Source organism: Selaginella moellendorffii, unplaced genomic scaffold, assembly GCF_000143415.4.
Source record: "Selaginella moellendorffii unplaced genomic scaffold, v1.0 SELMOscaffold_20, whole genome shotgun sequence".
Lineage (NCBI taxonomy): Eukaryota > Viridiplantae > Streptophyta > Lycopodiopsida > Selaginellales > Selaginellaceae > Selaginella > Selaginella moellendorffii.
The window spans coordinates 1,498,301-1,511,558 of record NW_003314281.1 but is presented as its reverse complement, the minus strand read 5'-3'; the positions used below and the strand labels follow the sequence as shown (position 1 = coordinate 1,511,558).

Sequence of the window (13,258 nt, the reverse complement as noted above, 5' to 3'; positions counted from 1 at the left end):
ACATATAAAAACAATATTCTCACACTATTTCACTTTTTACACCAAGTCTTTTCATCCTTTTACTGAAAAGACATGTGTTTCGATGTATTTACCTCCCATGGGGCAGTTGCCAACTGCCAATAATAAATTGATTGTGATACAAGTCACTTCATTCATAGCTGAGGGAATATAGCCGTAACTGCACTGAAAACATGTTGCAGGAAAGGAGAAGCTGCCTGGCAACTCAAGGAGAAACTCCCCAACAACTCCACTGAGATTCAGAAGATCACAAAAAGATGGAAGTACAAAGACACCCAAAGACATACCTAGGGAGAGAAAAGAGGGCCTTTCCCTTTTCCTTTACACTCAATGAAGGCCATGGGATGATCATGATGATCCAGCTTCAGGCAGGGTGAGCTCAAGAATCACCAAGGAAGAATAGACGAGCTTCATTTCCCTCCTTTAATGTCCCTATGCATAATTTTTTCAACGAATTTTCTATTTAGTGTCTCATTCTTCATCATGGTGCCACATCATGTATGTGATTTGTCATGATATGGGAGATGGTATCTCCTCTTAAAGTTCTTAACCACCCTTGAGCTACCTCAAAAGGCCATGTTACTTACTAATGTGGCAATGAAGTTGAGTTGTGATTCCATAGGTGGCACTAAGCTGGAAAAATATGCAAATGTATGAAAATGTATGCCCATGCATGACAATATATGAAAAAAAAAAAACATATAAACACAAATCTTTCTCACACTATTTCACTTTTTACACCAAGTTTTTTTCATACTTTTACCTTTAATGACATGTGTTTAGATGTATTTACCTCCCCTAGGGCAGTTGCCAACTGCCAATAATAAATTGATTGTGATACAAGCCACTTCATTCATAGCTGAGGGAATATAGCTGTAACCACACTGAAAAACGTGTTGCAGGAAAGGAGAAGCTGCCCCGCAACTCAAGAAGAAACTCCCCAACAACTCCACAGAGATTCAAAAGATCACAGAAAGATGGAAGTACGAAGACACCCAAAGACAAATAAGGCTGACTACATTGGCTAGGGACGATCACAATGATCCAGCTTTAGACAGGGCAAGCTCGAGAATCACCACCACAAGGAAGAGCAAGAATGGACGAGCTTCGGTTCCCTCCTTTGATGTCCCTGTGCATAATTCTTTCAGCGAATTTCCTATTCAATCTCTCGTTCTTCATCATCGTGCCCACTGCCACATCATGTAAGTGATTTTTGACGGCAGAACTTCTTTAAAATACAATGTTTGTCTATCAGACACTAAGCATTTGGGCGGAGAGTCCCTTTTCAGCGGATTGACGGTGGGAGTGGTGACTCTCGTCTCCTTCATTTTGGTGATTCCACTTTCTAAGCTGCCCAAGTTCAAGAGAAAATACAGCCCAACTCTCGACTTATCATCGGCTTGCCTGATTCTTGGGCATATCATCTACGCTCTTGCTGATCGGACTGGAGTTCTTTACCTCGTTCTCGTGGGGCGGATGATAAATGGGATTGGTTTGACCGGGTGCTTCTTTCTGAAGAGGTACTGCACAGATCCTTGCATTGTTGGTGTCCGGAGGCGAACGACGTGTACAAGCCTGCTCATTCTCGCCCAGACCCTGGGAATGGTTGCGGGGCCAATCGTCGGAGGATTTCTCGCAAGGATTCCCATGAAAACAGCATTGTTCAACAAAAACACATTGCCCGGCTGGTTTATGGCAGTGGTTTGGAGCATCTATTGGTTGCTGACAAAAGTCCTGTTCAAAGACGTGACCGATACTGCCGACCAGGTCTGAATTCTAGTCAATCATTTTAATTCTTATCATCGTTTCTCCAGCTTCATGAGCATCATGACAGTCGCCTAGAGGTTTTGCAGGGATCTAGATGTGAATTTCGTTCAGCAATGACTGATTCTCTGTGTGTATTGGTGGTCAGGTCAGGGATTCTAAATATGACGCTCGATCCCAATGCGCTGAGGGAGAAGGGGCCGAGAAGCAAGCCAGCTTCAGCAACAGGTATGGATTGAAGAGGCCGGATAAAACGTTTTTAATGCTTTTTCTTTCTAGCCCGACAGCTCAATTCGCATGAGCCAGCTTGAGGTACCGAGGTTTGCTCGCTGGTTTCTATCTTTCCAGCGGCACCATGGCCGGGGAATTTCAAGAGACTCTAGATATGACACTCAATGCGAATGCGCTGAGGGAGAAGCAAGCCAGGTATGGATTGAAGAGGCAGAAGCCTCTTGTCGGGAAAAACGTTTTTAATGCTTTTTCGGTTGTACCGAGGTTTGCTCGTGTTGCTGGTTTTTAAACTTCATTTCTCCCATTTTTCCAGCAGCACCGTGGCCAGGTCAGTTCAAGCCCTGGAGAAGCAAGCCAGCTTCAGCAACAGGTATGGATTGCCCGAGCTTGCTGGAATAAACGTTCTTAACATAATTATCTGCCCCGACGATCATCAAGTCTCAATTCAAATGAGCCATCTTGAGGTACTGAGGTGTGCTCGCGTTGCTGGGTTCTAAACTTCATTTTTCCAGTGTGTCGTTTCTCCATTATTTGTCTCCTGCCTGATGAGTTACACAGCGTTCGTTATCTTCTTCGAGCTCGGGTCGTGGGAAACATCCATCCCAATATATTCATGGAAGAAATTCGGCCTCGACGCGTTCGAAGCAGGAAACTTCATCGGGCTCATCGGATTGGGGACAGTTTTTCTTGTGGCAACAATGCCGGCATTGGCTCACAAGATTCAGGATCGACTTTGGCTGGCAGCTGGGTGCTTTTTAGGTTTGGCAGGGATTGTTGCAAATTATATCCTGCTTGGAGGGAACAGTGGACACATGAACTTTCCATCCTACGCAGCACAGTGGTTCGTGGTTTGTCTTGGGTTTAACACTGCTTCCAGCATCACACTCTCACTTCTCTCCAAGAATCTGGGAAACAAATCCTCGGACAGGGCTGCTATTGCCGTTCAACTCTCGAATTATAGCGGAAGGCTGCTTGGGGCGATTTGGGGCACCGCTGCTGATCTGGTTGGAGACCGTGGTTGCCACTGTTGCAATGGTGGGGATAATTGCTATGTGGAGGTTACTTATTCTTTGAAAAGAAGTTCACCAAGTCTTTCATGAATTTATGACTCATGGGCTTTCAGAGCAATGTCCAATGTTCCATAAGGACTAAACAAGTGTAAAGTGTAAAGAGTAGTTTGGTGCTACTTTTGGGCCATTTGCCTCTAAGGTGACTCTACTACTCTTGGCCTTTCCTTAGTGTCCATGTGAACAAAATAAATCAATTTTACACAATGAAGATTTGCATTAAATGTGATCCAATTGAGAACTTCTAAAAAAGAACCAGACTTTTGCGAGCTTAAGCTCGTGAATCTAGACAAATCCACTCCAAGAACTTAAGACCAACAAACTGGCATGTATATTTTGCATAAGATAAAAGAAATTAAGCTTTACAAAATGTCAACGTTAGAATATGAGATTATGCTAAAGCTATATAAAGGTTTAAAGACAAAGACAAGTTAAAGAATTATTTAAGTTTGGATTTATTCAGTGAAGTAAGTTTGTGTTTAGCATACCTAATGCATAAATGCAAATTTTATACCTTGAATAAAAAAATAATGAAGGATAAGATATTGATGTCATGTGTGGATAATATCTTAAACAAACTTAGTGACCAAGATTGATATGAAGAGTGGATATTACTAAATTGTGATAAATGATATATCTATCTCTAAAATAGTGTTTAACATGAACTTAAGCCATTTTGACTTCACAATTATACTGTTTGGATTGACAAATGTTCCAGCCACATTTTCTCAATTGATAATGAAAGTGTTTGATTATTATTTACATGAATTTATAAAGATTTTCTTAGACGATATTCTTGTTTTTAATGGAAATATAGGGGAGCATAAGGTGCATTTTTACAGGGTTCTTTTGCTATTACATCAAAATAAAATTGATGTAAATAAAAATAAATATGAATTTGCAAAGTCAAAAGTGGAATATTTAGTTAAGTTTTGGTATAACTAATTAACATTTATAAGACAGATTTATAGAGGTGGTTATTCCTTTAATACAATTGTTGTGTACAAACATACCATTCAAATAGAATGAGCCACAAAAGCATTTGGTTTTGTGGTATTGAAACAATTGTTAAATAAGGGTTCAATTTTTCACATTTTTTATCTCTTAAAGCCTCATCAAAGCCTTATGAAGTGATTTATGATACAAATATATAGTGGGAGGAGTGTTACACATAAAGATTTTTTGAATATTCCCCCTAAGAAATATTTTAAGAGTAAGAGAGGATATCCATATAAAGGGGTATATATTTTTCTTCCTTGAAAGTTATGAAGGTATGATTGAAAATATATAAAATTTTGGCTATAGAGGAGTTTTTTGCTATGTTTTGAGTGTATTTACAAGCAAGAGATGTGTTAGCCATAAACCAAAATGATAACTAGAGTGGGATGGGTCTGGCCCATCTCATTTCCATATGTTTTCTTTCTTGTTCTTGAGAGCTTGTGAGGAATTTAAGCATGATTTTAGTTCTTGGTAGTAAAATCTATGTCTAAAGGCACTCTTGAAGTCAAATGGATTCTCTTAAGCATAGGATTCTACCATTCATAATTTTTCTTAACTTTCTTTGGGTTTTGGTGAAAAATCTAGTTCTTGCATTTTAGTTTCTTATTTTTCAGCAAATTGAGTAGATGGGATAGGATGGGATTTGATCCTACTTCATAGACAATTTTGCCCAATATTATATATCTTGACTAATGTGGCACAATGTGTAGAGTTTGTGAGATCATTGGCAGGGAAAGGAGAAGAGCCCACAACAAGTGTTTCATAAGCTTTTTCTCTTTCAGCAAGATGGTAATGAATTTATGCTTGATTACATGATATGATTCAAGCAATATTAAAAGATGTATTAAGCAAAAGAGGTGACAAAGGAGGAGAATCTAGCTATCTCCACTTATGTGACTAGACTCAAGCTAAGGATTTAACAAAAGGTGGCTAAGTGATGCCATTCCAAATGTAGCAATATATATGATCATATCATGGAGATTGAGAATGATTTGATGTGAAAGTTAAATGTTTCTAGTGTGGCAGAAATGTTTGGGCTATCTCCCACTGCGGCAATGTATACTCTCTAGGACACCCATCATCATCGGCACTAACTGCAAACTCTTCTATTCCTATTGTTGACTCGGCCATGTCAAAACTTCAACAATACAAGGTTGTGTTACTTTAGCAACAACAAAAATTCATACTCCAACAACAATAGCAAGAGTGGCTTTTGGAGGAAATCCATGCTTTCAAGGTACAAGCCTCTTCTTGCAAGCCACATCATTATTGCTCACATTGCAATTATTGTTGGAAGCTACACCCAAAACAACATCCCAAGAAGCAACAATAAGCTATAATATAGCCCTTTATAGACAACTTAAGCCTTCAGGTAGATGGTTAGTAGGTAGCATTGCAACAAAAAACCATCAAAGCCCCACCACTACAAGATTGTGGCAAAGCTTTTGAATGAGTGGAATTTATAATAGAAGAGACCATTGTAACTATTACTAGTGGCAAAAAGAAAAAGATCCCAACTACTATTAAGTTTGATCAAGCACCACCATCTCCACTTATAGAGGTGCATTTGCCCTTCTCTCGAGCATTTGTAACAGCATTTTCAATTCCAATTGGTACTTCCTAACTAGGGTAAGTTTTCCCTAGAAATTTACATTAAAGTGTTTCTTTTTCTCAAAAAACCAAAGCCACACTCCCAACACATTTGTTAGAGTAAATTCAAGCAATCCAACTCAATGTTTCTCTTGGTGACTTACTCCAATGCATTTAGGGCTTGGTTAACCAATTGGTTTAGTTCTCTAGACTCTAGCCTAACTCTAATGCTTCCCAAGAACCTTCTAATGAACAAATGCAGCTTGTGGATTGTCCAATTCAGTTGGATCCAAGTGCATTTTTTTCACTAATTGGGATCACCAATACAATGATTGATAGAGCACACTTGGACTTTAGTACTGGAAGCAACATGATTTCTTTACACTTTATAATCATCTAGGCATAGAGATGTTATCTACTACAACAATCATTCTTAAAACATTTCTTAAGCTTCACATAGTTGAAACTATGTCATCTTTAGCCAGTCTTGGCATAAAGTAGTGGATTGTGATACATGTTAGCACTTGGGATCAATGACCATCTTAGATGGAAAATGGTCTACAACTCTTCTTAATAAGCATGGGCAAAGACTTCAAGTTGAGCAGAAGGTGGTGAGCATAATGAAGACATAGAAGTATGTATGGGACACAAATCCCAGAGCCCCAAAAGTGGAGCCAAAAGGGTGTTATATGGTAGTGGCCAAAATGGAAGATAAATGAGCACAACATGTTTGGATTAAAAGTTTTGACTTGAAAAGTCAAGAGTGGAAGTGAAACTTTTAACAAAGTGCTCAAGGAATGAACACGAAGCAAGCAATAAGTGAGTCTCTGGAAAAGGGACACAAGAGGACTAACACATGATATGTGGAAGTGTCAAGATGGACTTGAGATGGAAGCTGAGATGGAATCTGAAATGGAGTTCGAGATAAAGTCTAAGATGGAGTTTGAGATGGACCCAAGACAGAGTCTGAGATGGACTTGAGATGGAGTTTGAGATGGAGTCTAAAATAAAGTCCGAGATGGAGTTTGAGATGGAGTCTAAAATAAAGTCCGAGATGGAGTTTGAGATGGACCCGAGATGGAGTCTGAGATGGAGTCCGAGATGGACTTGAGATGGAGTCCGAGATGGACCTAAGATGGAGTCCGAGATAGAACCAAGACCAAGGCCGAGATCAAGACCGAGACCAAGATCGAGACTAGATTTGAGTTTGAGTCCAAGTCCGAGACCGAGTCTGAGTTCAAGTCCGAGCTCGAGTTTGCGTCTGAGTTCGAGTCCAAATACTAATACAAGCTATTAAGTGAAAGCCTAAAGCAATTGTCCCTTAGGGGGGGGGGGGGCTGGGCTGTAAGGGGTTCCAAAAGTATAATAGGGAAAGTGTGTGGGTTGGACTCTAGTGGAATTTGTTTGGCCAAGAAAGGCTAGTGTGGTTCAAAAAGGCTATACCCACATGTTGGGTGATGATATAACCATTAGAAAGTCTAAGGCTAAAGTGAATATGAATAGACTAGTGGGGTAATTTGGTAAATTGTTCAAGAGTCAATTTTAACTCCCTTAGGAGATTGAATGGTCAATGCTTTTAGTCCAAGTGTGGGTGGCATTACCTACTTGGATATTTGGCGTGGCTCATTGAAACCTTGCTCTAGCCACCTAGCTAGAGCACCTAAAGGCAGATGGTGGGAAGAGTACCCATGAGGCTCGTGTAGGGTCGTGGTGTTTCGAAATGTCATCCCAGAGTCCCAAACTGTGGACAGAAAGAGGAGTAATCCTCTTGTATGGTGACCAAGGATGCAGTCATACTGCAAGGAAGTCTTAGAGGTCAATGGGATGTAGTGATTGTGCCTTCAAGCCTTAACTCAGTGGCAGTGTTGGCAAACACAGCCATGAACAAAAAGGGACTTGATGAGGACTGAAAAAGGGATATTAGAGAAGGCTATTCCCCATGTTTATAAGCATCCTAAGGATATTAAAGAGTGGATCTACGATGATCACTTATGGACGGATGGCCCAGTTTTTGAGAGATGGGACTGTGATGTAGGTGGTGTTGGATCACCAGTGTGACAAAGGTGAATGGGCATAGTGTTAGTGTAATAAGTTGATATGGTGATAGTACTTTGGGTGTCAATCATGGGATTGGTCATAAAGCACTTGGACCAAGTGCAAAGGTTGAGTGGTATGGATGCCATTCTCAGGGCTAGCAAGTCCCCAAGTCCGAAAGAGGACTTATGGAGATTGTGAGTGAGACTCTTCCAAGTGGTTAGAGGTGTGGTTAAGTGATTAAAGTAGAATGGAAAATTTAGTCACTTACAGTATGATAATCTATTTATGGTTTTCCTGCAACTTCTTTACAATGAAAGTTTGCCAGACTTGGAAGTTTATAACTACCCAAGACCAAAGCATTCTTGGAGAAATGAGGAGGACTCCATCCTAGAGCCTCTAGGTCCATCACACATTCAATTGGATGCCCTTATCTCATAGATTCTTTCTATTGCACAGTTGCTAAAAACTATGATGGTGGAATGCAGCAACATTGATTCCTACTTACTAGACAACATTAACATGGGATTCTCAAATATATATTCATATATTCAAAATGTGTTTGAGACCAATCAAATGCAAGATATGGCAAAGATTTTAGAAATTCCCCAAATGCCCACTATAAGGGATTTAGAGCTAGCAATTGATCAAGGCATAATTTTGCTTCCACAACTAGCAAAGGAGCTTTAAAGTACTCATATTGAGGTTATATCACCTTTGGAGCAGCTAGAGCACCAGGAAATTGTGAAGAAAAACATTATGGAGTTTCTTATAGATACCTCTCCTTTGTGGAAGAGTTCTCTAAAGAATATGACCTCTTTATTTGAGGCTGAGCTTATACTAGATTTGGTGGAGGAGGCTATTGCAAGTCTCTAAGCTGAGCACACATTACTATCTCTAAAAAACAATGATCTTCTCTTATTGCCAACATTTAGTGTTATAGTAGAGTTTTCACAAGAGGCTTTTTTTGGCTAACTATGAAAGCAATGTATCCACCCTATTGTGATCTCTTATGCACTAATGTGTGACTTTCAAGTACATCTCTAGGCACCATATACTTTATCATGGATACTTGATATGAGTTTTATTCCATTTCAAATGGCAAGTTCTAGGATTTCATAATGACACTTAAGATACTCTTTTGGTTAGTGATTTTAGACGTGCTGCATAAGAGTTTTAAGCTTGCAAAACTTCATTCTCTTTGCTCTTTTCTTTTTTGTATTTCTTTATTCTTTCACTTTTCTCCTTTTTTTATTGGATCAAAAGTTTAATTTAATTATAGAGTTTTCCACTAAATTTTCCCTTTGTCTTCAAACTCCACACTTCTATCTTTTTTATTTTTTCGTCATTTCACTCTCTTTTTGTAGTTACTTGTTTTGGGTATTTGCTTTCTTTGGCTACAAATTTTTACAGTTATAGGTCATGGGTTCTTTTTATGTGAAGGGGCTGTTCAATGCACACATGGTCACTTGTTGTAAAGCATTTTGGAGCATAAAGATTTTTTGATATAAGTATTTTGAGCATGATAGAGGATATTCTATATAGGGGTATATACCTTTCTTCCTTACAAGTTTAGGGCAAAATGATGATGATAAGTTTTAATTTTAACATTAATTTTATCGTGGTAATGACTTATATAAAGAATATAAATTTTTCTAAACCTTTGGTTGAACAATTTTCTTAGATCTTAAAAATTGAAGCAACTCCTTGTGATTTTTTATGCCTTGAAAGTCCTTATAAAGATTTTGCCTATGAGAAAGCCACAAATGTAAATTTATTTTAGTACTTATAATTTTTCTTACCTAGTTTCAGCCCATAGTAAATCATACCATACAAAGCTTGTAGTTGCAGCAAAACCCACCATTTCTAGTGCAGCATCAACTAATAAAAGAAAAATAGTAACAGAGAATAAAAGAAAATGAAATTACCTCCATTAATCATGCTTATTGCACCAGCTCCAACTGCAACTGCTGGAACTATAGCTTGTACAATTTTTTTGATCTCCTCTTTGTAATCTTTGTAAATCTGATATTTAACATATTTAGAAAATGAAAATAAAATAAACAAAATAAACAAAATAAACAAACCATCTGATTATCATTTTTTTTTGAGTTTGTCATCCACTGGTGGAATCGGTAATGACATCAAAATCAGCATACCAAATTTCAAAATCACCATACCATATTGTCTCGAGAATGTTGACCAGGAGCGTAACTAAGTTTCTGCAAAAGATTGTGTAAAAACTGAGTGAAAAGTAAAGTTGGGAATCAATTGAGTCACCTCCACATCAACATCAGCTGATGGATAAGCTTTCAAAGAAAGAACTTCCTGGAACAAAACACACGTTACAAAATAAAATTCATTCAAGGATGGAATTAGAAGTACCTTCTCTTGTGAATCATCGGAGCTATGGATTCTTCCTAGTTCTTCTCCTTGCTTTGTTTCGTGACCTTTGTGGGTATCACCATAGTCAACTGTTTGAACACCATCATTTGATTTGTAAGATGGAATCGCTTTTTCTTGTCTTCTAAGTGACTGTCGAGCCAGAACTTTGTCGTCAACTCTAGAGCTTCCATACAACTCTGAAGCGGTGCTTGTAGCTTCATCCAAACCATCTCGAGCTTTTTCTACTGCCTTCAACTCGTCATCTCCCCAAGTGTTTCTGGCTCCATCCAAGCTTCCGACACGATTCATGGCGGCTTTCTCTCTTTCCATCGCTTCCAGAGCAGCCAAGTCCGCCAGAACATCTCTAACTATATCATTCGTCAGCACGTCATCCTCCGACTCACTCGACTCACTCGATTCATCCATCTCAGCCACGAGTATTTCCTCCAAGCTTTCGACGTGAGCTTCCTGTCTTTTCTCCGTGATGGCTCTTTGGAATTCTCTGCTTAGCGAGGCTGTCGCTGCTATGGCAGCTGCTACCACCACCTCAGGAGTGACCATATCTTCTTCCAAGTCGCTACTACCTTTTGATCCGCTAGCCTCAAAACCCTCAAAGCCTCTAGTGCGATCTTCATGGTCTTCTGAACTGGTTGTCACCTCGTCAGAAAAACTCGCTGGTTCCTGGACTTTCAGATCTTCAAACTCTAATTTGCCAGTGTTTTCTTTGAAGAAGATTTCACCACCCTCGGACGAGCTCTGGTGTTTCAATTCACTCGGGGTTGCAAAGATCTCTTCTCTGGAGGCGTCGCCAACACCATCACTTTCGGACGATCCATCCCCGCCACCATCGACAATGCTCTGCAAATCCAGCCTCCTCTCCTCATCACTCAAATAAGAAGGATCATCCAATCCTGGGTCCACCACTGCGAGCGATTTCCCTCCTTGGAAAAAAATACCATCCTTGGAGGAATTGACCTTCTCGATCCCCTGGCTGCGATTTCTCATCAAGTAACCCACGGTAGCAAGGCTTGCGACGAAAATGGTAGCACCCAAAGCCAAAAGAACGCTCCCAAATCCTTGCGGCGCCGGCGACGAAAAGAGTTGCCAAAGAGGCTGCGGAGAAATCGCGACTGGAGTGGTGCTCCCAGCCGAAGAATCTACTCCCCTGTTCTTAAGTAGCTGCTCCATGGTCACTGGGTCAATCTCCACAAGAGGGTCTTTGACGGCCGAGTTGATCCAATCGGCCGCATTCTCGTCGGATTTGCCAGAGCCCAGGTCGTGGCTGTGGCCGGAGGCCGAGGAGCTGATCGAGTTCCTGGAAATCCTTTTGAAAGAGCGCAGCTTGGACGAGGATTTCGTGGCGGGCATGGCGAGCGGCATGAATTTGCAGCACTGCCGCTCGTCCAGCGTTGAGATTCGCACCGCAGCATCGGTCCCGGAATCAGAGGTCTCGCCCGCGCCCTCGGATTTGTGAGCAGCAAATCTGTGCTGGAGAACACAGAAAAAGGAGGTATTTTCTCGGGTGTGGAACGAATGATGCGTACCGTGGTCAGTGGAATGTGAATTCGTGGCCTTGCCTCCACCGACACGAACACCATCTTCTCTTTCTTTTCATCCAGACCTTCTCACTGGAGCACTGGATCGAAATCGAACCCGGCACCCCACCAGAGTCTCGAGTTGATTTTCCAATCCACAACCACAATTTCCATGGCGAAGATGAGTGGTCCACGTGACAATGGGTCCATTTCCCAGATTCATGCCAAAATCAAGCTCTCGAGTTGAAACTAGTATTAGCAAATCATTCAATCTAACCAGAAATAACTAAACTTTGACATTAAATTAGTTATAGTGGGTATCGTTTTTGCATGGATGGAAACCTTTGGGCTCTTAAACTAAAGGAGTGCATCAAAAAGAGGGATTTGCAACAAGGGCGGGCAATTCACTACCGGCTTGCTCGCTCAGGCTTTCTCCAATGCAGCACATACCTCTCCAATTTGCTCCTTGGGATGTACTCCATCTGTGGCAGCCTCGACGAGGCACGATCCATCTTCCAGTCCATTGCCCATCCCAACATCTACTCGTGGCATCTCCTCGCCCAGGCCTGCGCTCGAGCTGGGCGGCTAGATCACACCAAGAACATCTTCGATTCCATGCCACAGCGCAACATCGTCTCCTGGAATTTGCTCCTGGCAGCGCTGGTGGCGAATGGGAGCTTTACAAGCGCAAGAGCGGTTGCGGACAGGACCCCGGCGCTGGATGCCATCACCTGGACGACGATGATCCAGTGCTACACCCACGCCGGGCAGATCGATCGCGCCAGGGCTGCGTTTGATTCCATGACCAGCAGGACGATACTCTCGTGGAATTGCCTCATTACTGCGCATGCCCGTTGCGGGCAAGTCTCCCTTGCAAGGAGCGTCTTTGAGTCGATGCCGGTGTTTGATCTCGTCTCTGCAACAGCGATTCTTGCGGGCTACATTCAAAACCAGTACTTGGAGGAAGCGCAGTTTGTGTTCTTCGCGATGCGCCATCGGAACGAATTCGCGTGGAATGCCATGGTAGCAGCATTTGCCCATGCTCGGCATATTGATAAAGCGCAAACCTTTGCCGAAAGGATGCCACTTCACGACGTTGTGACGTGGACGGCAACGTTGCAAGGATATGCCGAGTGTGGATCATTAAATGACGCGAAGAATCTTTTCGATTTAATGCCAGAACGCAATGCTGTGTCGTGGTCTCTCATGCTCGTAGCATTTGCCCGGCTGGGCTTCCTGGGAGAAGCCCGGAGAGTGTTTGAGAGACTTCCAGCGTTGAGCTTGAGCGCCTGGAATGCGATGCTCACCATCTCCGTGGAGCGCGCAACCATCGAAGACGCGAAGCTCTTCTTTGATTCCATGCCGGATCGCGATGTGGTGTCGTGGAACGCAATGCTCCAAGGCTTCGTGGCCAGCTGCCGGATCCAAGAGGCCTGGAACTTCTTCCTGGCGATGGAGACGCGGAGCATCGTCTCGTGGACGGAGATTCTCACCGCTCACGCCCAGATCCAGCAGCTAGACGAAGCGAGATCGATCTTCCAGGCGATGCCTTGCAGGGATTCAGCGGCTTGCAATTCCCTGGCACTGGCATTCGCTCACTCGGGGCGGATGGGCGATGCCAGGAAGATCTTCGAC

At 41.9% G+C, this 13,258-nt stretch overlaps 3 protein-coding genes across 7 annotated transcripts; 2 read left to right on the top strand and 1 right to left on the bottom strand.

Moving 5' to 3' along the window:
* The first annotated feature begins 368 nt into the window (after nucleotides 1-368).
* LOC9636804 (uncharacterized MFS-type transporter C330.07c) lies at nucleotides 369-2,083 on the top strand. Its single transcript, XM_024677940.1, has 4 exons — nucleotides 369-391; nucleotides 921-1,220; nucleotides 1,308-1,785; nucleotides 1,931-2,083. The coding sequence occupies exons 1-4, from the start codon at nucleotides 369-371 to the stop codon at nucleotides 2,081-2,083; spliced, it is 954 nt and encodes a 317-aa protein (XP_024533708.1).
* LOC112347226 (uncharacterized MFS-type transporter C330.07c-like) lies at nucleotides 1,561-3,141 on the top strand. Of its 4 annotated transcripts, XM_024677770.1 has the most exons (6): nucleotides 1,561-1,785; nucleotides 1,833-1,862; nucleotides 1,931-2,010; nucleotides 2,062-2,208; nucleotides 2,327-2,477; nucleotides 2,526-3,141. In XM_024677770.1, exons 4-6 carry the CDS (start codon nucleotides 2,138-2,140, stop codon nucleotides 3,111-3,113), a joined length of 810 nt encoding a protein of 269 aa, XP_024533538.1. In that variant the 5' UTR covers nucleotides 1,561-1,785; nucleotides 1,833-1,862; nucleotides 1,931-2,010; nucleotides 2,062-2,137; the 3' UTR covers nucleotides 3,114-3,141. The 4 variants fall into 4 exon arrangements, with proteins under 4 accessions (XP_024533538.1, XP_024533539.1, XP_024533537.1 ...); XM_024677771.1 differs by lacking the exon at nucleotides 1,833-1,862; XM_024677769.1 differs by having other exon boundaries at nucleotides 1,833-2,010.
* A 6,148-nt stretch (nucleotides 3,142-9,289) lies between these two features.
* On the bottom strand, nucleotides 9,290-11,922 carry LOC9637463. 2 transcript variants are annotated; one of them, XM_024677764.1, is made up of 8 exons: nucleotides 11,633-11,922; nucleotides 10,089-11,576; nucleotides 9,984-10,031; nucleotides 9,884-9,925; nucleotides 9,791-9,826; nucleotides 9,632-9,728; nucleotides 9,506-9,584; nucleotides 9,290-9,452 (listed from the first exon to the last, which is right to left on the bottom strand). In XM_024677764.1, exons 1-8 carry the CDS (start codon nucleotides 11,684-11,686, stop codon nucleotides 9,359-9,361), a joined length of 1,938 nt encoding a protein of 645 aa, XP_024533532.1. In that variant the 5' UTR covers nucleotides 11,687-11,922; the 3' UTR covers nucleotides 9,290-9,358. The 2 variants fall into 2 exon arrangements, with proteins under 2 accessions (XP_024533532.1, XP_024533533.1); XM_024677765.1 differs by having other exon boundaries at nucleotides 10,089-11,571; nucleotides 11,633-11,691.
* Nucleotides 11,923-13,258: the final 1,336 nt, after the last annotated feature.

Bases quoted from the DNA above. Each gene is read 5' to 3' on its own strand.
- LOC9636804 (XM_024677940.1), top strand. From the start codon at position 369: ATGATGATCCAGCTTCAGGCAGG. The intron at 1,221-1,307 runs GTAAGTGATTTT...GTCCCTTTTCAG, and splicing joins CGTGCCCACTGCCACATCAT to CGGATTGACGGTGGGAGTGG. The intron at 1,786-1,930 runs GTCTGAATTCTA...ATTGGTGGTCAG, and splicing joins TGACCGATACTGCCGACCAG to GTCAGGGATTCTAAATATGA.
- LOC112347226 (XM_024677771.1), top strand. From the start codon at position 2,138: ATGGCCGGGGAATTTCAAGAGACTCTAGATATGACACTCAATGCGAAT. The intron at 2,209-2,326 runs GTATGGATTGAA...CCATTTTTCCAG, and splicing joins CTGAGGGAGAAGCAAGCCAG to CAGCACCGTGGCCAGGTCAG. The intron at 2,478-2,525 runs GTACTGAGGTGT...TCATTTTTCCAG, and splicing joins TTCAAATGAGCCATCTTGAG to TGTGTCGTTTCTCCATTATT.
- LOC9637463 (XM_024677764.1), bottom strand. From the start codon at position 11,686: ATGGTGTTCGTGTCGGTGGAGGCAAGGCCACGAATTCACATTCCACTG. The intron at 9,926-9,983 runs GTGACTCAATTG...AATCTTTTGCAG, and splicing joins CAGCTGATGTTGATGTGGAG to AAACTTAGTTACGCTCCTGG. The intron at 9,827-9,883 runs GTATGGTGATTT...CGATTCCACCAG, and splicing joins AACATTCTCGAGACAATATG to TGGATGACAAACTCAAAAAA.